This window comes from Apodemus sylvaticus, chromosome 1 (genome assembly GCF_947179515.1).
Source record: "Apodemus sylvaticus chromosome 1, mApoSyl1.1, whole genome shotgun sequence".
Lineage (NCBI taxonomy): Eukaryota > Metazoa > Chordata > Mammalia > Rodentia > Muridae > Apodemus > Apodemus sylvaticus.
This window is the reverse complement of record NC_067472.1, coordinates 78409140-78429265: the sequence shown is the minus strand read 5'-3', so window position 1 is coordinate 78429265 and position 20126 is coordinate 78409140. Positions and strand designations below refer to the sequence as shown.

At 45.9% G+C, this 20126-nt stretch overlaps 2 protein-coding genes across 3 annotated transcripts in view; both read right to left on the bottom strand.

The window, feature by feature from the left end:
* Positions 1-20126, bottom strand: part of Septin1 (septin 1) — a 502205-nt gene that overhangs the window by 139863 nt on the left and 342216 nt on the right. The window lies entirely within an intron of this gene.
* On the bottom strand, positions 15368-17806 carry LOC127695918 (zinc finger protein 764-like). The gene is made up of 3 exons (XM_052198202.1): positions 17427-17806; positions 17170-17283; positions 15368-16665 (listed from the first exon to the last, which is right to left on the bottom strand). Exons 1-3 carry the CDS (start codon positions 17608-17610, stop codon positions 15575-15577), a joined length of 1389 nt encoding a protein of 462 aa, XP_052054162.1. The 5' UTR covers positions 17611-17806; the 3' UTR covers positions 15368-15574.

Below are 20126 nucleotides of genomic sequence, written 5' to 3'. Positions count from 1 at the left end.
CTCTCCCTAGTGTGGATATACCGGGCACTTGTGAGGGCAGAGGGCAGCTTGAACAACCAACCACGTGGAGGTGGTGATGGAGCCATTCCCCTTGGTATATGGATGACTGTGTGTTCCCAGGGAGGAAGCCTGGACCAAGGGTTGGCTGCAGTCAGGACAACTGAATGGCTTTTCTACCATGCAAGTATAGAAATGTTCCACCAATGTGGAATGCCAAGCAAAACTCTTACCACACACAACAACCATGATACTCCCTGTGATCTGTCTGCTCTTTAGACTGGGGTGTGTGAGGGGTGCTGGTTAGGGGCCTTGGACAGCAGCTCCAAGCTGTAAGGGAGCCCAGCAGAGAAGGGAGGCTCCTTCAGCTCAGCTTCTGTAGAAAACGTCTTCTGGGTTGCTTCAGTCTTTTCCTTTCCTCCTCATGTCTGCAATCTGCTGGGAGACCACGACAAAGCTCAGACTCTAACTCATACTACCTCTTGATTCCCACAGCCCCACATGGGGACAGACAGGGCACAGGAGGGTGGAGGTGGAGGCCACAGCATCTGAGTGTGCACGGTGCACAGATGTCCAGAGTCAGCATAGAGAAGTCTGTGTGGTCCCTAACTCCAAGTGCAGTGGGCAGAGACTGGGAGCTGTGTTCTCAGCTGAATGGTTAGGGACAGGCACTGTGCACACCTGTCATGCACACCTGTAGGGCACACCTGTAGTGTACTCCATGCACAAGTCTCTATACACCTATCAGCAGAGAAGGCCTCAGACACAGACAGCCCTAGTTCCAGATGACAAGCTGTGAAAGAAACTGTGATAGTTTGTATATACTCATCCTAGGAAGTGGCACTATTAGAAGGTGTGGCCTTGTTGGAGTAGGTGTGTCACTGTGGGTGTGGGCTCTAAGACCCTCATTCTAGCTCCCTGGAAGTCAGTATTCTGCTAACAGCCTTCAGATGAAGATGCCGAACTCTCAGCTCCTTCAACCCCATGTCTGCCTGGATGTTGCCATGTTCCCGCCTTGATGATAATGGACTAGAATTCTGAACCTATAGGTCAGCCCCAATTAAATGCTGTCCTTATAAGAGGTGCCTTGGTCATGGTGTCTGTTCATAGCAGTGAAACCCTAACTAAGACACCACCCACTACTAATTATGTCCTAGAAGCTTAAAATACTCTATAAAATATGCTTTCAATAGAGGCTAGGCTCTCCCAAGCCTCCTCTGACTTCCTCCCTTGCCAGAGTCTGATAATTTATGTTAAACCAAGGACTAGTACCAAACTATAAAACAACAAAACCTACTTAATTAACAATGGGCATTAATCTTTAAAGACTTTAATTTATTTACATAAGATTTGGGCTCTTGATCCATTGTCCAAAGTGTCAAGCACAGGGCAAGAGGAAGGGCCCGTGCTTTGTGTGCTCTAGGCATTTTAGAAAGCACAGAGTTGTCCCTTTGGCCACATGCAAACCTAGAAGAAGAGCGATATTGTAGACATCAAGGGAATGGGCTGTACTCACAAAGGAATGCCCCATGTTACCATGGCAAAGCTAGAATAATCTACAATATCTCCCAGCTTGCTATGGGCATCAGTGTAAACAATCAAGGTAAGGACAAGATTCTGGCCAAGAGGATCAATGTGCAGACTGAACACATTTCTGAACAGTCATTTCTTTGGTTTTTTGGATTTGGTTTTTTCGAGACTCAGTTTCTCTATGTAGCCCTGGCTGTCCTGGAACTCACTCTGTAGTCCAGCCTGGCCTCTAGCTCAGAAATCTGCCTGCTTCTGCCTACCAAGTGCTGGGATGAAAGGTGTGTGCCACCACGCCTGGCTTCAGTACTTACTTGTAATCATAGTTGTTCAATAAAAAGATTTCACTTGAAAGTCTTACCACAAGGAATGTCAGTCCTACCATGTGCCAGTGTTTTGTACAAGAGCTGTTGAAATAATTCATAATAAGTTTCTTCAATCTATAATTTATCATCATACGGATGGTATCTTAATGGTTGATTCAGATGCAGATACCTTAGGGGGAAAAATGTTTGATGAAGTAAGAATTTTGCCTTGCTGGGTATTACAAATTGTTCCTAAAAAAATACACACAAAGAGGAAATGCTATCAATTACCTAGGCTATAAGACAGGTGTGCAAAACATTTGACCACAAAAAGGTACAAATTAGAAGAGATCAATTAAGAACTCTCTCTCTCTCTCTCTCTCTCTCTCTCTCTCTCTGTCTCTCTCTCTTTTTGGGTTTTCAAGACAGGGTTTCTCTGTATAGCCCTGACCTGCCTCTCCTCCCAAGTGCTGGGATTAAAGGCATGCGCCACCACTGCCGGCCAATTAAGAACTCAATGATTTTCAAAAATTGTTGGGAGATGTTAATTGGCTAAGGCCCACAATTGCAGAGTTTGGAAAATTAAAGTATATAACCATATGGCATATAATACCATAGACACATATTCAAGATTTCAATGGGCAACTGCTTTAAGTTCAAAAAAGGCTGATTGTATAATGACACATTTATTAGAAGTTATGGATAATATGGGGATATCTGTGCAAATTAAGACTGACAGTGCCCCAGCATATGAAACAACTTTTTGCATATTGCATCATAAAGCATATTATAGGCATACCACATATTCCTATAGGACAAGCAGTTATATAAAGATCTAATCATATTTTTAAAGAGATGCTTAATAAACAGAAAGGGAATACAAAGACCTCCACAGATAGATTACATAATGCTTTATTAATTTTATATTTTTAAAATGTGAATGAGAAAAAAAAAACAACTGGTTCTGAGAGATACTGGATTGTGGGGAAAAACTGCTGAATTAAATCAGCCTGTACATTTTAAAGATGTGATAATCTCAGAATGAAGCCAGGATATGTACTGTGTTGGAGAAGAGGCTATATGTTGTTTTCATAGGAAACAAAAAGCTAATTTTTCCTTCAAAAGATCAGATTTGACTAGGGGAGCTCTGACTATAGACATGAAGAAAAGAACCAAGAACACCCGGAGGGGGTTGGTCTGGTGCTGCTATAGATTGAAACGCTGAAGTCTGTAACCCAAGATCTGGTTGCTCCAAGATGAGGAGACCTTGTGTTGTGCAAACCTTGTCCCCCAAGTTATCCCTGATTGGTGAATAAAAGATGCCTACAGCCTGGACTGGGCAGAGAGAGGGGTGAAGCAAAGGTTCTCAGCCTCCAGGTCTGAGGAAGGAGAGAGGAGACGGATGAGAAGGAGGACTGAGAAGATGCCATGGAGGAGAGGACCATGAGCACATGGCCACGACGTGATTGGAGCACGTGATTGAAGCACGTGATTGGAGCACGTGATTGGAGCACGTGATTGGAGCACAGGAGGCCCAGGCGGATCGTGGCAAGTGAGGTGCCTAGTCATAAAAATGGAAGAAAAAAAGCAGCACAGAAGGTCCCTATCTGCTCAGCTCTAGTGCTTTTAGGCTTATCATAAACGGGGAGGTTTTGTGTCTTCTATTTGGGAACTCAGTGGGGTAGAAACCTCCAAATAATATTTACCACAACAAACAACAAAACAGGTGACACATATGTGACCCCTCTACATGGGAACTGGCTGAAACACAAATGAATATCTATGCGTGGCCAGTAAATCTTTTTACCTATGGAGTCCTCATGACTTAGTATTACACGCCATCCTTTATAGGGCATGGATGGCGATTTTTATTACAATTTGGTTATATAGTCCAACTGGGACTTACAAAGCTGACTGCCTTTTACCTGCTCAAACATAGAGCGGAGAATTATCATTAGCTGTTTTGTGTGCACTGCACATTTCATACCTCTATTAGTACATATATGTATGTTACTTTTAAAAGTTTGTATATAGCCGGGCGGTGGTGGCGCATGCCTTTAATCCCAGGATTTGGGAGGCAGAGGCAGGTGGATTTCTGAGTTCGAGGCCAGCCTGGTCTACAAAGTGAGTTCAGGATAGCCACAGCTACACAGGGAAACCCTGTCTTGAAAAAAAACCAAAACCAAAACAAAAAACAAAAAAAAAAGTTTGTATGTTTTCAGAACAAAAGGATCAGATATCAGTGAAGACGAGGCCCCCGAGTCCAGCCTCACAGACTGCTTCAATTGCTATTTCGTCAAAGAGCTGCATCCAGGACAGCTTCAAAGCAGGCTGTCACAGACTCTCAGACTGCTTCAGCCAGGACTTCAGTAAGCCCCACACTTTCCAATCATACAGAAACTGGATAGCAAATGATACAGCTATTTCTTCCAGGACTTGATGAGTATTCCAGTTTTCTAAGTACTTTTGCCCCCAAAGAACAGGAAGAAATTTTAAGAGATAGATGCCCTGGCTCCCAGCAGGTGGGTGGATGGTTTTGGTGGTTCGATGGGTGGTGAATCTTTGTTGTCATTTAGCGCTGTTGTTGAGAAGCTGTTACTGGCCTTGGTCAGGGAGAAAGCAAAATAAAAGAGGTTAGATTCAGAGATCTCTTTCTCTCCTTTTTTCTCTCCTCTATTCTTCTTTTCTCTTTTCTAGAGAAAAGGGGGCAGGGAGACAAAAAGAAAAAGGGGGATATGAATGATAGGATAAAAGGGTAGATTACTGATTTACTTAAAGACTAGAAAGCAACAAGACAAATATTTTACATTGGTATAGATTATTGTATATTGATAAGAATTTAAGGTTATTTTTGTTATAACATTATATATATACATATATATACACATACATATACATATATGTATATATATATATATATATATGTATATATATATATATATATATATCAATTCTTATTTAAGGTACTGTACCTATGCAGCTCATTTAAAATATAAAGTTCGCCAGACGATGGTGGTGCACACCTTTAATCCTAGCACTCGGGAGCCAGAGGCAGGTGGATTTCTGAGTTTGAGGCCAGCCTGGTCTACTGCGTGAGTTCCAGGACACCCAGGGCTACACAGAGAAACCCTGTCTCAAAAAACAAAACAAACAAAATAAATAAATAAAATAAATAAAAATAAAAAAATAAATAAAGTTCTAGCCCTTGAAAGCCTACTATCTACTATTACAAACTGTTTAGAGTAATTAAGGAGTAGTTAGTCAATCATGCTTTGTGGCCTCCCCAGGCCCCAGTTTAGTAAATTACAGAGATAAGACCTTTTAACCTCGTGTAGATATTTTCAAAGTTAAACAGATGGTAAATAGCTAGAAACAAATCTTTGCCTATTCAGATGTATTTTACATAGATAGGTGATCTTCAAACAGTTCAGAGATCTACAGATATGGCATTCAAGATGCTTTAGTTACTTAGGGTGACAGTGATGGTGACACCTCAGCCCCTGGCAGCACCACATTCATGTCAAACAAGATGATGGGTTTCAAAGAACCTCCACATGGAGTTTGCTTCAGAGGTCACAGAGAAGGCCTGTGGGCAGTGAACTGCCCTTTCCTCAACTTCTGATAGCGTGCCGTCCACCCTGGACAAGAATAGACGAGCGAGTCCAGTCCTTCAGAAGCCCTGCTTCACAAGTAAGTCTGTCAGATGTCACAACCCTGTATACTCAAGATGGCTGCCTCAAGGACACAGAGGGGCCCTGGGTGACTGTCTGGGCAGCCGGATGCCTCTGTCATGTTTATAGTTTTGTAAGTTGCTTTCTCCGCTCTTTCTGTTCACTCAGATAATGGTTAACCCTCCAAGGTCTGTTGGGGTTTAAGACTAGACAGTTATGGTCTCACATATAATCTTGAGTTCTTTAGGATTTAATAAAATATTAAAAGGTCTAAAAAGATATTTTTAGATTGGTAATGTGAGTTATAAAAGTTAAAAGACATAAAAACTTATATAATGATAAAAATTATTTAGGCATAGAACTTTGGACTCACCAAGATAGGATAGATAGTGGAATAGTTTCTTAACAGTTGCTAAATACAAATGGACTGGATATTGTGAATGTAAATCTTTTTTTTTAAAAGAAAAGATTTATTTTATGTATATGAGTACACTGTAGCTGTCTTTAGATACACCAGCAGAGGGCATCAGATCTCATTATGGATGGCTGTGGGCCACCCTATGGTTGCTGGGAATTGAACGCAGAACCTCTGGAAGAGCAGTCAGTTCTCTTAACTGCTGAGCCATCTCTCCAGACTGTGAATGTAATTCTTACTTGATATTTTTCATAACAGTTCTTACTGTACATAGTCTATTGATGTTAGAGAAAGAGATTGGACTAAAAGGGGAGATCTTGGTATAATGTTATATCTCTCTACAATTGTCTGTCCTGTAGAGTGTAAGGTATGTTATAATCATGTTTCATGCCATAGTGTCTAAAACATTGTATTATCATGGAAACATATGTCAAAGCATCATCAACTTCAGTCTGTAAAGGATTTCCAATATCGTTATCATAATGTGCAGTCTGATAATCAGCCTTTTCAGAACAAGGCAGAAACATTGAAATCTTGAGTAGGTATCAATTATATAATGTATTAACATATGTATATATCTTATTTCTCTGAACTCTACAAAATGAAACACATAATTTATTTTATGGCATTGCTTTAAGGTAGCATCATGAACAGAATCTTTAATTTTAACTCATCATATAGACCTTCACTTAGTAATTGATCCTTGACAATATTATTACACTATCTAGTCTGATTATGAGGGCTCATAGCTGAAGCCTCTTTACTTGGCATCGCGATAGGCTGCCATTCTGCAATAGTATCACAAGGTGGCGCTGTAGGCTTTAGATTGGATTCCGCTGACGCTCCTTTATTCTGTATCAAAGGATTTTCTGATCTCTTTTCTGTCGCCTCCAATCTAGCATTTAATTTTTCAGTCTTTTTCTTCTCTAAGTCTTCTTTATTCTGATATCTCTGGTAAGGGATTTATAAAATTGGGATTATCACAGAAAATATAATTGTTTGCTGATAATTGAAACAAAATTATACAGAATCCACATGCCATTGTACTTTCCATTTTTTTTTTTTACACAAAGTATTTTCTTTTTAATCTCTTTAATTCTTTCTTCCCTTTGGAGACTTCTCTTTATTATGCACACTTACAGAACACTTTTACTTATTTTTCTTTCTCCTTTCTTCGGAGACTTTATTTTTTAGACAAACTCAGTATTTCTATCTGTGACTGTATTCAGTTTATTTTCTTCAGCATATATATATCTTTCAAAACACTTCTTCTTTTTCCTCTTTAGAGACATTACTTTCTATGGACATTTATTTATTTCTCTTTTGCTGTTTTCGAACTTAATATCTTTTACTGCATTTAATTATTTTTCTACATTCTTTTCCATCCTTCTGTGGTTTAGTCTCTTTCTTTCTTTCTTTCTTTCTTTCTTTCTTTCTTTCTTTCTTTCTTTCTTTCTTTCTTTCTTTCTTCTGTTTTTCGAGACAGGGTCTCTCTCTCTCTCTCTCTCTCTCTCTCTCTCTCTCTCTCTCTCTCTCCTCCCTCCATATTATTCTCTCTGGCATGCCTTCTGCTGCACAGCCAGCGCGATGAGCTCTGCTAGTCTAGCCTTGGCAGCGTCTGTGCTTAGGGACGGTCCTTAGGCTGGCCTGCGTTGTGCAGCCTGTCCCCCCCCCCCCCCCCCCCGGCCATTTGCCCTCCCGTGACAGTTCAGCCTCACCTTGCCGTGCACCCCCTGGCACCTCGCCTACTCGCCCCAGCTCTGGGGAGTTGCTGGGCCCGCGCTGGTCTCCCGACACTGAGCTGGATCTGCACTCCTGCAGGTTGCAGTGTGCGCGCTCCTTACTAGTTGCGGTGGATTCTGGCTCCGCCGCAGCCAGGCGAATGCCAGGGCCATTGCTGTGGAACTGTGACAGAGGACAGTGGAGTTAGCTCACAGGCTTCATTCACAAGCTCCGCGGCACAGCAGGGCCTCTGAAGGAGGCTTTGGTCCCCGGTTCCTACCAGGCTCTGCTCCCCCTCAGGGGCTCTGGGCATCTCTGGACCGGACCACCTCCTGCCCAGATAGAAAACTCCTATGGGAAGTATTTGTTCTCTGATTTTCGCAGGCTGGAACTTTGATATTAGGTGCCCTTAGTTTGGACGCCAAATGTAACCGTGATGGTGTTTCTATGCTCGCCTGTACTCTGAGTAATGACATGGACAATTATTAAATTTGTTATGAGTTTAGGCACTATTGTTGGGCAGATTCTCGGCTAGTGTAATCTGGTAATATTGGCCTGGCCTATGTCCCGCCACGTGTCCTATTACCTTTTAGTTAGTCATCTCTTAGTTCTCTTTCTCCAAGTCTGGCTAGGAACTTCAGCCTCTCTGCCTCCCACTGAGACCCCTCTTTCTACCCGGAAGTCCTGTCTTTCCCTCTCCAGCCCAAATATTGGCCATTCAGATAATCTTTATTTAACCAATCACAAGGCAATGGAGAACAACGTTTATAAAATACTGAGACCAGAGAGCCTTCTTAATAATGACAGTACACGTCCGCCTGCAATCAGATATCGGCCCACACAGAAATCAGCATTCAAATAACACAAAGATAATCTTTACTCAGTGTACAAAACCACCACGCCACCAAAATGTTAATTTCCTGGAATTCTTGCTTTTCTGCTAGAGAGAGGCTTCACACAGACTTCTGGGCCAGGGCCTCTTTTTCATTTTCATGCACCCATAATTTTCCTGTCTCTGGTGCAAATACATTGGGTCAAGATCAGGTTTCTGCTCACTAGGTCTATACTAAGCTTAAAGACAGAGCAGGGATGACTTCCCATGGCCTGCAATGACTTCAGATCTGTCAGCGGACTGTGTCCAGGTCCAAGTTACATCGGAGGCCTTGGCTCCAGGAGGCTGCTGGCCGTGAGCACCAAGTATGCATGTGGTGCACAATTACGACAGAGCTTCGCTGGGAGTGGTGCTCCAGGCTGTCAGCTGCTGTCTGCAGAATGTGAAATATGTTGTTCCAAGCCCTCCTGCCTTTTAAAGTCTCAGTTGGATGATCAGACGCTATTCTCATGGGCCTGACAGCAGCATCCTTGGCAGCTATGCATCTACCTGACAGAGTGTTAACAACCAGAACACACAAAGAACTCAAAAAACAAGGCAAATAAACCCCCCATATGACCCATTCAAAATATAGGCATGGTATCTGAACACAGAGTTCTGAAGGGAAGAAATAGACATGGCTAAAAAAATATCTGCAGAAATGTTCATCATCCCTGGCAATTACAGAAATGCAAGTCAAAACAACTTTGAGATTTCATCTGACCCCAGTCAGAATGGAAAAAAAAATCAACAGAATAACCAACAATAAATGCTGGAGAGGACATAGGGAAAGGGACACACATTCACCATTGATGGAATTGGAAACTGCTCAGTCAGCCTGGAAATCATCCAGAAAGCCTGAACATGAATCTCCCACAGGAAGCAGCTCTAGCATGCCTGGCATAGACACAGAGCACTGAACACGCTATTCCACAGATTCTTGCTCAGCCATGTCTTTTGCTTCATTATTTCTGTGTGTGTGTGTGTGTGTGTGTGTGTTGTTTCCAAACACAATTTGTCAGTGAAGCCCACATGTCTTGGAATTCACTATGAAGACCAGGATGGTCTGGTTAAATGAAACTTCCCCATGAGGGATAGCTACTCCCAACTCTCAGACACTTTCCTGTTCCCAGAATTCCAAGAGGCAACTAACATTGAAGGGCATGGGGTCCTTTAAAGGGTCAGGCATACAAAATAAATCATACAACAGTCAAGTCCCTACTGCTTATCTTTGACACAACTCCTTGTACCTGAGGTTCAAGGAACACCGAGGAAAGAGGGCAAAGAAGAAGTGTTAGCACCAGAGTAACAGGAAGTTTAGGTGAGATTCTGTCTCCTAGAAATGTCAGAGATGATAAACTCATGAAGTCTCACCAATATGGCTGTCTAAGCATGACAGCTCACACGGATGACACGAGTAGACATGCTAACATAGAAAGGGGAATGCCCATGAGGACCCAAGCCTAGGCAAGGACTACAGGCAGCTAAGGAGCCCTGAGAGGTGATGTCGTCTTTTCCACAGAAGAGCGCACTGCCATCAGAACCTCTGAAACTGCGAGTCTCAAGCAAAGTGCTTTCTTTGATAAGTTTCCTTGTTCATGATGTCTACCACAGCAGTAGAAATGTGTTCGAGACACTCACTCAATACATTGAAATTCTGATACAAGGTCACCCCTTGGCTCTGTTCCTCTAAAGAGCTCTAAAACAATTCGTGGAGACGATAGTGACAATTTTGGAATTTTGGTTTCTTCAAAAACCAATGAAATTGTATGAGAATATATTTGCATTTCAATTCCAGGCGTGGGGATGTGGGGCTGCTTCGGACTGTCCTCACCTAACTGTGAATTGCCTCATGCAGTTTCTGCAATTGTGTGATGTTTGGAACTCCTGGAACATTTCAGAGGGTACATAAATGCCAAGGCACTGAGAGGTGGGGTTGGTGGATGCAGTTTGTTAGTAGTCACAGTCAAATAAACAAAAGGGAAGAAATTACATTTGGGGACCTTCTTTCCCCTATGTCTCCCTGTCTCTCTGTCTCTGTCTGTGTCTGCCTGTCTCTAACTCTCTCTGTGTCTCTCTCTGCTTCTGTCTCTGTCTCTCTGTGTCTCTGTCTCGCTCTCTCTCTCAATCTGTGTATGTGTCTTTCTCTTCTATCCTTTTTTCTTTCTTATCTAGTGTTAGGGTTGATACCCAGGGTGATATAGTGATGAAAGGGGGGGGGGGAGTGTGGAGAAGGTGGAAGAGAAAAGAACCGACCAAGTAGCAAATTCCAGCACAGCACACAGCAGTAAAGGTCACCTGCACATCTTCTCAAACGTTCATTGTACTGTAGCCGCCCTGGGCCTGGGAGGTGCTGCACTGGCTGATAAGAGAAACCAATGATGTGTGTGGTGACACAGCAAGCAGCTTGTCCTTACACTGTCAGGGTTTGCTGATGTTTCTGACTGTATTTAATTTATTAAATTGGTGTGTGTGTGTGTGTGTGTGTGTGTGTGTGTGTGTGTGATAATGTCTCACTCTGTAGCCCGAGATGGCCTGAGACTCCAGGAATCCTTCTGTATTGGGACTGCTACCATGCTCAACAGTTTGGCTCCTCCTCTTCCTCCTCTTCTTCCTCCTCCTCGCCTCATTTTTTGAGAAAAAGAGTCTCAAGTTTCTCAGAACTTACTATAGGAGATAAGGTCTCATATACCCCAGGCTAGCCTTCCTATGTAACTGAAGCTGGCCCCATTTTTTGTTTTGTTTTGTATTTTAATTAGATTTAGTCATTTATGTGTGAGTGTTTTGCCTGCATGTTTGTGTAGCAAGTGCATGCTTGGTGCCCAAAGAGGTCTTGGAAAGCTATCAGCGGAACTGGAGTTACAGACAGCCGCGGACATCTTATGGGCAGTGGAAATTGAATCTGGATCCTCCAAGAGAGCAAAAGGTGCTCTTAAGTTCTAAGCCACCTCTCCGGCCCCTGGCCTGAATTCTGGCATGGACCTCCTCAACGCTGAGTTCAGGGGTGTCTTGGGTTGTAACCATTGATCTTAACCGGGTATGGTGTTCTTTCTGCGTGAAGTCAACAGCCTTCATCATTGTATTTAAAGGGAGTACCGCATGGCCTCTGTGTGTCATTTGAGTTGTCAGCGTTGCTACCCTAGGCTTTGGGGCTATAAGCCAATGAACTAGAGGGTAGCTGCAACCCAGTGACTGCTCTGATAGCATAGCTGAGCTCATGGCTAAGATGTCAGTAATGAGCTAGGAGAACGGGCTGTGGGAATGCACTGTGTAGAGGGAAGGTTCAGATCTCTGTGCTACAGCAGCTGCTGTGAGGACCATGCAGGAGTCTTACAAGCACACTTCATAACATCTATCATCATTCCTTAGTCTTTTTGTTATGCATTATGGAATGTGCAAGAATTCAGGAGAATGGGGGCTGGAGAGATGGCTGGCTCAGGGGTTAAGAACACTGACTGCTCTTCCAGAGGTCCTGAGTTCAAATCCCAGCAATCACATGGTAGCTCACAACCATCTGTAATGGGATCTGATGCCCTCTTCTGGTGTGTCTGAAGACAGTTATAATTGACATAAAATATATAAATTTTTTTTAAAAAAAAAGAATGTGGGAGAATCAAATCTTAAAATTAAGAAGTGAATCCACTACTGGCTAGAAAACGAGAATACAGAATAAGGCCTCTTATTCACAGAGATACACCTGCTTTTTCCTCCTGAATGCTGGGATGAGAGGTGTGTGTCACCACATCCAGATTTTTTTTTCATTGCTGGGAACCAAACCCAGAGCTCCCCTTACACTAAGAAGGGTCTAAGCACAACTCCAGCTCCGAATGACTGGTTTCTTTGTTTGAGACAGGTGTCATTCTATAGCCCACACTGGCCTTAAACTCAACTCATCCTGCCTTGGTGTCCCTAGTACAGAAACTATACTTGAGACTCAACCACATTCTGATTAAATGAATAACTCCTTTTTATTCATTTATTCGGTGTTTTGCTTGCATGTGTGTATGTGTATGTGTATTGTGTGTGCCTGGTGCCCTCCGAGGTCAGCAGAGAGCACTGGAATTGGAGTTGTGGATGGTAGTGAGCCACTGTGTGCGTGCTGGCAATTGAACCCAGGTCTTTGGCAAGAAAAGTGTGTTTAACCATTGAGTCCTCTCTCCTGCACTTCAGATGAGTCACTTCATTCTAAAAACCTATAAACCCAAGCTGAAGTCATACACTCCTGCACTGTTGAGTTCATGAGGCCTCTGGGTACAATCCTCAGCACACACACACACACACACACACATCAATGCATCGAGATGTCTTTGAACATAAGCTCCAGGCTTCACTGTTGGAATGTCTACCATGGGAAGGATACTGTGTGTGTGGCTCAGGGACAACAAAGATGGTTTGTGAAATAATATCCTCCAGTGCCAAAAATGTAATTTTTTTTTTGGATTTGGTTTTTTTCGAGACAGGGTTTCTCTGTGTAGCCCTGGCTGTCCTGGAACTCACTCTGTACACCAGGCTGGCCTCGAACTCAGAAATCTGCCTGCCTCTGCCTCCCAGAGTGCTGGGATTACAGGCGTGCGCCACCAGCGCCCAGCTAAAAAATGTAAGTTTTAAAATGATAAGCTTAGGCCGTCAGGATGGTGCAGAGGGTAAACATGCTGTGTAAGCCTGATGGCTTGACTTTGGTATGGAAGCTACAGCAAAGAACCAACTCTCCAAAACTGTCCTAAAATCTACGTGCATGAGGACACAGTAAAAATAAAAAAAAAAACACAACAATGTGCACGTGGAGGCCAAAAGACCTGTCATGTCACTCTACGGAGTCACACCTGCCTTCTCTGAGATACGGTCTCTCATATGCTCTAGAGCTCACCAGTTAGGCTGGCCACGCTTGGCAGGGAGCTCTGGGGATACATAAGCTCTGCCACCCAGCTTCTTACTGTGGGTGCTGGGGATCGAGTTGGATTTCTCAGCTTTTCTGACAGTTGTCTTCCTAAACTCCTCCTCCTTCACCTGTTTTCTTTTTTTTTTTCTTTTACCATTGTTGGTTCTAATTATAGTAAGCATGTGCACACGGTGCACGGAGGCTCTAGCCAGCAGCAAGACTGACAGACAGTTGTGAGACCTCTAACTTGTTGCTGGACTTGATCTCAGGACGTCTGGGTGAGCAGTCCATACTCTTAGCCCACTGAGCCATCTCTCCAGGCTCTGGTTGCTGGTCCTGGTTTGTTTGGGGACACTAGTCCACATGGCATTGAACTCCTGACCCTTTGGCCAGACTCCCCAGGACTTCTCACAGCTGTTTTTAGGCATCTTGTCAGGAGCTCATCAGAGAGGTAAAGACAGCCGAGGTGAACTTCACATTCACCTTAGTCTCAGTCACCTGGAGGCGACAGGAGAAGGATCTTCTGAGTTCAGGAGTTCAGGGCAAGAGATAGCAAGATGTCTCTTCAAATTGTGTGTTGAGGAGATAGGACAGAGGGGTTCTTGGAAGAGCATTTGCTATTCTTCCAGAGAACTAGAGATTAGTTCCCAACGCCCACATCACCCCCCCCCCCCCACACACACACACACACTTTAAACAGGCAGCAGGAGGCTGTGGCCCTGCAGCGTCACTGTGACCCTGGGCCGGTGGCTTAGCCTCCTCTGCTCTGTCTTTGAGCCCAACAGGATGGAAAGGCTGAGATTTCCTCCAGTTCAGACAGGCGTGGGGACTCCCCTGCCTGTGTCTAAGAGTGGCTGCAAAGGCCCAGCCCAGGGTGTTCCCAGACTGGACAAGCTGTCAGGGCCTTTCCCTCCTAATGCAGGAGCCGCTGAGTAGCAGGCTTCTCCCTGGTGGACAGAGATGGGCGAGAGGCAGAGTGAGCACAGCCTGCTCACCAGTTGGTGCAGGGTCAGAGATGTGCCCCAAGGGCCTCTTCCTGACTAGGATTATTCTTTTTTTTTATTTTTTTATTTTCTATTTTCTTTTCTTTTTTCTTTTTTCTTTTTTTTTTTTTTTTGGATTTGGTATTTTTTCGAGACAGGGTTTCTCTGTATAGCCCTGGCTGTCCTGGAACTTACTCTGTAGACCAGGCTGGCCTCGAACTCGGAAATCTGTCTGCCTCTGCCTCCCAAAGTGCTAGGATTACAGGTGTGCTCCACCACTGCCTGGCAGGATTATTCTTATGCTGCTTCCTCTCACAGGTACAGAGGAGAGGTATGGGTGAGTAAGAACTTTTTAAAAATACAAAATAAACTACAGGAGCAGAACTTGAGTCTGTGGAGTTGTTTCCTTTGGTTTTTCTATTTCCTTCCTCTGCCATCCTATTATGCACATGTGCTCCTTGATTCAGAAAACCTGAAGAAGCACCAGAGGACAGTCTTCAAGAACTCCTTCCCTCCTTCCGCCGCTGCAATCAGGTCGCTGGAATTGTAGCCCCTACCAGCTGAGCACCCCTCCCCCCTCCTGTGTAGGTGTGTACCTGAGGGCAGCCTGAGACTCTGAATGGACACCTAGGCACGTGCCAGCACACCCAGTATACTCAGTACTGATTATGGAACACAGAACAAATATGACTTGTTTGCTTGGCTGATTATTTTGGATTATTTTCTTCAAGAGAAGCTAGATATCTTGGGGCTAGGGGGTGAGGTACTTTGATTTTTAATTGTCCATTAATTTCCCTCTTATTATTTTTAGATGCAGTTTTAGGTGACCCAAACTGGTCTCACATTCCTGATCTTCCTGTCTCTACCTCCTCGGTGCGGGGATCACACTAAGGCACCACCACACCAGGCTCTTGACCAGTGAGTGACTCAGTCCCTGAAAATGCGGCTGGCTCAATTCACACAGAGCCATCAACTCTGCAATGAAGAGGCAATGAAGTCAACAAGGTTCTTTTTCAACCTCTCCAACCTCCCCACCCCAGAGCCGGCAGTAGGATCCCAGCATATGCAAATGCATCAAGTAAGCAGCTGTGCCCAGGACCAGCACCAGCTAGACCAGCATCCTCTGTGACTTACGGAGGATGCCATAGATTCACGCATCTGGGCTTCAAACAATGTACACATTTCTCCCTCTATGTTGGCACTTTTAAGACCATTCCCCGCACTTCTGGAATATCTCTGGGTAGTGCCGGAAGCCCACAGGTGGATCCGGGTCCTCTTGGCCAGTGCCCAGGGATATAGATAACTGACTGGCTTTTCTGTCCTTATGGCCTTTAGCTCCTGGCCTATGAACCCACTGGTGGCTTGTCATAGCTGACTTTGTGCGAAACTGCCTGCCACACTGAGGACAGGGGTAGGGACGCTCACCAGTGTGGGTCCGCCTGTGGGCTGCAATTTCAGAGCCCTGACGAAAGCAGTGTCCACAGTCAGGGCATGAATAAGGCTTTTCACCCGTGTGGGTGCGCATGTGGCGCCGAAGGTATTTGGAATCGGCAAAGGCTCTGCCACAGTGTGTGCAGGGAAAGGGGGTCACGCCACTGTGCACGACCCGCTGGTGCTCGTGGAGCCCAGAGCTCCGACTGAAGCAGCGGCCACAGTCAGCACAACAGTAAGGTTTCTCCCCGGTGTGGATGCGGAGGTGGCTGGCGAGTGCAGAGCGCTGTGTGAAGGTCCGCTCACAGTGAGAACAGCGATGAGGCCGCTCCTTTCGGTGTATGACCCGGTGTGTGCTCAGGGAAGATGCCCGGCCAAAGGACTTGCTGCAGTCAGGGCAACGGAATGGCTTTTCTCCTGTGTGCGTGTACATGTGCGCCACCAATGTGGACCGATGGGAAAAACACTTCTCACAGTCTGGACAGCGATGAGGCCGTTCCCCTCGGTGTACAGCTCGGTGCGTGCTCAGAGAAGAAGCCCGGCCAAAGCATTTGTTGCAGTCTGGGCAACAAAATGGCTTTTCACCTGTGTGAGCATACAGGTGCTCCACCAGTGTGGGCCTCTGGGCAAAACTCTTCCCACACACATGGCACGCATGACCCTTGTCTGCCCTTAGGACCGTGGCCTGAACAGCACCAGAGGTGGGCTGCCCCTGTTGAGGGTCCTTGGACAGCAGATCCAAGTTGCTAGGAGGGACAGCAAAGGAGGGGCATGGCTCCTTCAGCCCAGCTTCTGTAGAAAACGTCTCCTGGATTGCCTCCGTCTCTTCCTTTGATCTCTTCCGTTCCTCCTCATGTCTGCAATCTGCTGGGAGACCATGACAAAGCTCAGACTCTGACTCACGCTGTCCCTTGATTCCCACAGCCCCATAGGGGGACAGACAGGGCACAGGAGGGTGGAGGCCACAGCATCTGAGCTTGCCCGGTGCACGGATGTCCAGAGGCAGCACAGAGAAAGGTGTCTGTGTGTCCCCGTTCCCAAGTGCAGTGGGCTGAGCACTTGTCACAGGTGGACAGCCAGAACTGAAGAGGCCTTCAGAAGGCAGCCACAGTGATGGCGGCAGAAGAGCAGTGGGAACGCGGGGCGACAAGCCACACAGCCTAGTGAGCCTGTAGAGATGAGGTGAGAGCGCTGGACTGAACAATCACAGCCCCTTCCTAGATGAATCCAGGGAACAGCCATCATGGCTTTGGCCAGGAAACAGGAAAACAGGGAAGAAACTGCCAGGCAGGGAGTGGAGTCACTAGAAGACACCGCACAGGCTGCCAACACAGAAGTTTCCCCAAGCCAGAGTACCCAGCCCTTCACCTGAGTCGACTTCTGTCTTGCACATGGCCACCTCGGGGTCCTGGGCACAGGGTCCCCACAGTTCGGTCTCTTCCTCCACCCAGCAGATGAGCGCTGGTTTGGCGCCTCCGACTCCTGGAGGGAAAGATAACAAACCCCACTAGTCGGGGAGAAGGACACACTTGGTCCCGACCGCCCGTGCCCAGGGCTCTCTGCTGCCCCGCAGGACCCACGGTGTCACGGTCGGCGCTACCCCAGGAGCCCCGGAAGGTTCTCACCGAGAGAGCCCAGGAGACCATAGGTCTCTCGCATCACCTCCCGGTACAGGGCTCTCTGCGCCGGCCGCAGACACCTCCACTCCTCCGGGGAGAAGTACACGGCCACGTCCGCGAAGCTCACAGTCCCGGGCTTACAGAACGCAGACTGTGCGGAGGCCCTTTCCGGGGCAATCCGTGGCGCCATGGAGACTCCTCGCACAGACCCCGGGTCAGCCCAGCGCCCTCGAGATCGGGATCGCCTGCCTGGTTGCCGTGGTCAGATATAAGGGCTGAGAAGGGACAGGAACCAGGTCTCTGAGCACCCTAATGTAGGTGAAAATTGAAAACTGATAAGAACACAACCGAGATTTCAGGACGCCTGCGTAAAAAATGTCGACTTGGGCGGGGCGTCTCAGGAACTGTGCTCCCTAGCGGTCCTGCCCAGGGTTGCACCGCTGGACTTCTAGCCCTCATCCACAATGGCCACAGAGTCTACAAGTGTCAGTCTGAGAACAAGCCCATGTGAGAGTCCCTGCCTGTGAGGCCCACATGCAGTTGAGGGTGTTGCGGACTCAGGAGACCCACAGCCCTCTCAAGGTCAGCTAGGTGGAAGTAGCCTGTGAATAGACGTTTAGCATTTTGTTTATGGTCAGTGTATCGTGGAGCTAGAAGCAAGCCTATGGAAGGAAGGCCATTAGTAAGCTAGAAAATGAAGCAGGCCTCCAGTTAGGGTGTTTCCACCAGCTTGGTCTATAAATCTAGTTGATGAATACTGACTGCTCCTGATACAGATCGGAGATCATAGAGCTGTTCTTTGGTCGGTCAGGACACCTGGGACATTCACGACCTTCTAAAACTGTATACCTGCCCATCTGGATTTCTCTTCCTCACTCTTAGGAGGGAGATAAGATTTCTGGGCCGTTTGTGAGGGTCCCATGAAATACTGGGAGGAATGAGGTCCTACTCACAGTCATACATATTCAGGCTTTAAGTCTGACTCATTGTTATTGTAATATAAAAATACCTACCGATGAAAGGAATATTATCTCTATTTGTCATCATCCAGAGCTGTTGTGTTTTATAGAATAGAAAACGAAGCCAGGGATATGTTTGGTAGAGGTAGAGTATGGCGTGGGTGAAAGGGGTGACTCTGCGGGTCCATGCTGAGGCATCCCTTCCCCCTGAGGGACCAGTCACAAGATGGTATAGGATAGAACAGAGTTTATTTAGGGCATGGGGAGGGGAGGGTGTAGTAGAGACAGAGAAAGGGAGAGGGAGAGGGAGTGAAAGGAGGAGGAATGGCCGGCCATGAGCACACGGAGAGAGAAGGGGGAGGGGAATGGAGAAAGAAGGGACAGAAGGGGAAGAGGGTTAGAGGGCAAGAGCAAGAAGAGGGGGCAAAGAGCCCCTTTTATAGTGAGTAGGGCGTACTTGGCTGTTGCCAGGAAACTGTGGGGCAGAGCCTAGAGGAAATGCTAACATGCTCCTGTTTTGGTTAAATTGAAAAAGGAAAAATTAGAAAGAGGTGATGGAGAAGCAGGAAAAGGGTCATCATGGTATCTGACTACTTCCTGCTGACTTTGGGGTGACATGTCTCTGGGAAATCTAAGAAAATGGGTATGGGGAAGTTGGTCCACTTTTAGGAGAGTTGGTTGTTTCCTTGCTGTCCAGGGTCTGTGGAAACATCTGCGAATAGATAGGAAGGAGCAGGCCCAGTAGAAACATCCGTGTCTGTGAGAGAAGATTGGAGCACCTGTGGGTTGCTTCTCTGGAGCTGTCCTGAATGTAGTAAATGCCTGGACTTGACAAGATCCTAACACACACACACACACACACACACACACACATTACAGGTAAAGAATAAAGTTAAGTACACTTGGGAGAAAAAAATTATTAGGTGTACATTTGAAATCCTTAGGTCCTGGTGGTTGGTGGTGAGGGGAGTCCCAATCTCAGGGCATAGGAGAGGAACCCCACCTGTGGGACAGTGTTCGGGCTGGTTTTGTGTGTCAACTCGACACAAGCAATTGTCACAGAGAAAGGAGCCTCCTTTGAGGAAATGCCTCCACGAGATCCAGCTGTAAGGCATTTTCTCAATTAGTGATCAAGGCGGGGGTGGAGGGTGGGGGGTGGGGGGTGGCTTGTGGGTGGTACCATCTCTGGGCTCGTAGTCTTGGGTTCTATAAGAAAGCAGGCTGAACAAGCCAGGGGAAGCAAGCCAGGAGGCAGCTCCCCTCCATAGCTTCTGCATCAGCTCCTGCCTCCAAGTTCCTACCCTGTGTGAGTTCCAGTCCTGACTTCCTTTGGTGATGAATAGCAATGTGGAAGTGTGAGCTGAACAAACTCTTTCCTCTCCAACTTGCTTCTTGGTCATGATGTTTGTGCAGGAATAGAAACTCTGACTAAGACAAGTAGCAAGTGGGAACTTAGACTATTTATCAGCACTACTTATCTGGATGGAGTCTATTTGGTCCAGTAGGGTTGATCTGAGTGGGTTTCCTGAAGCACATAGGTTTATAACAGAGATAAATTTGTTAACAACATGAACACTCTTTAAGATGAGCTTAGGGAAGACAATAGCTTTTGTAGGGTAGAAGGAACAAGAAGGGTTTTTGTCCTTCTGTCTAGGAGACTGAATGTATTACATTTAAAATACAAAGGAAATTTAAAGACCTTGACCTTGTGAATACAGTTGACCATATAGTTTTAGCAAGGGAAATA

Coding starts and splice junctions, on each gene's coding strand:
- LOC127695918 (XM_052198202.1), bottom strand. CDS start 17,610: ATGGCGCCACGGATTGCCCCGGAAAGGGCCTCCGCACAGTCTGCGTTC. Junction 17,284..17,426: donor TGGTCTCCTGGGCTCTCTCG/GTGAGAACCTTC, acceptor CTTTCCCTCCAG/GAGTCGGAGGCGCCAAACCA. Junction 16,666..17,169: donor CAAGACAGAAGTCGACTCAG/GTGAAGGGCTGG, acceptor GTCTCCCAGCAG/ATTGCAGACATGAGGAGGAA.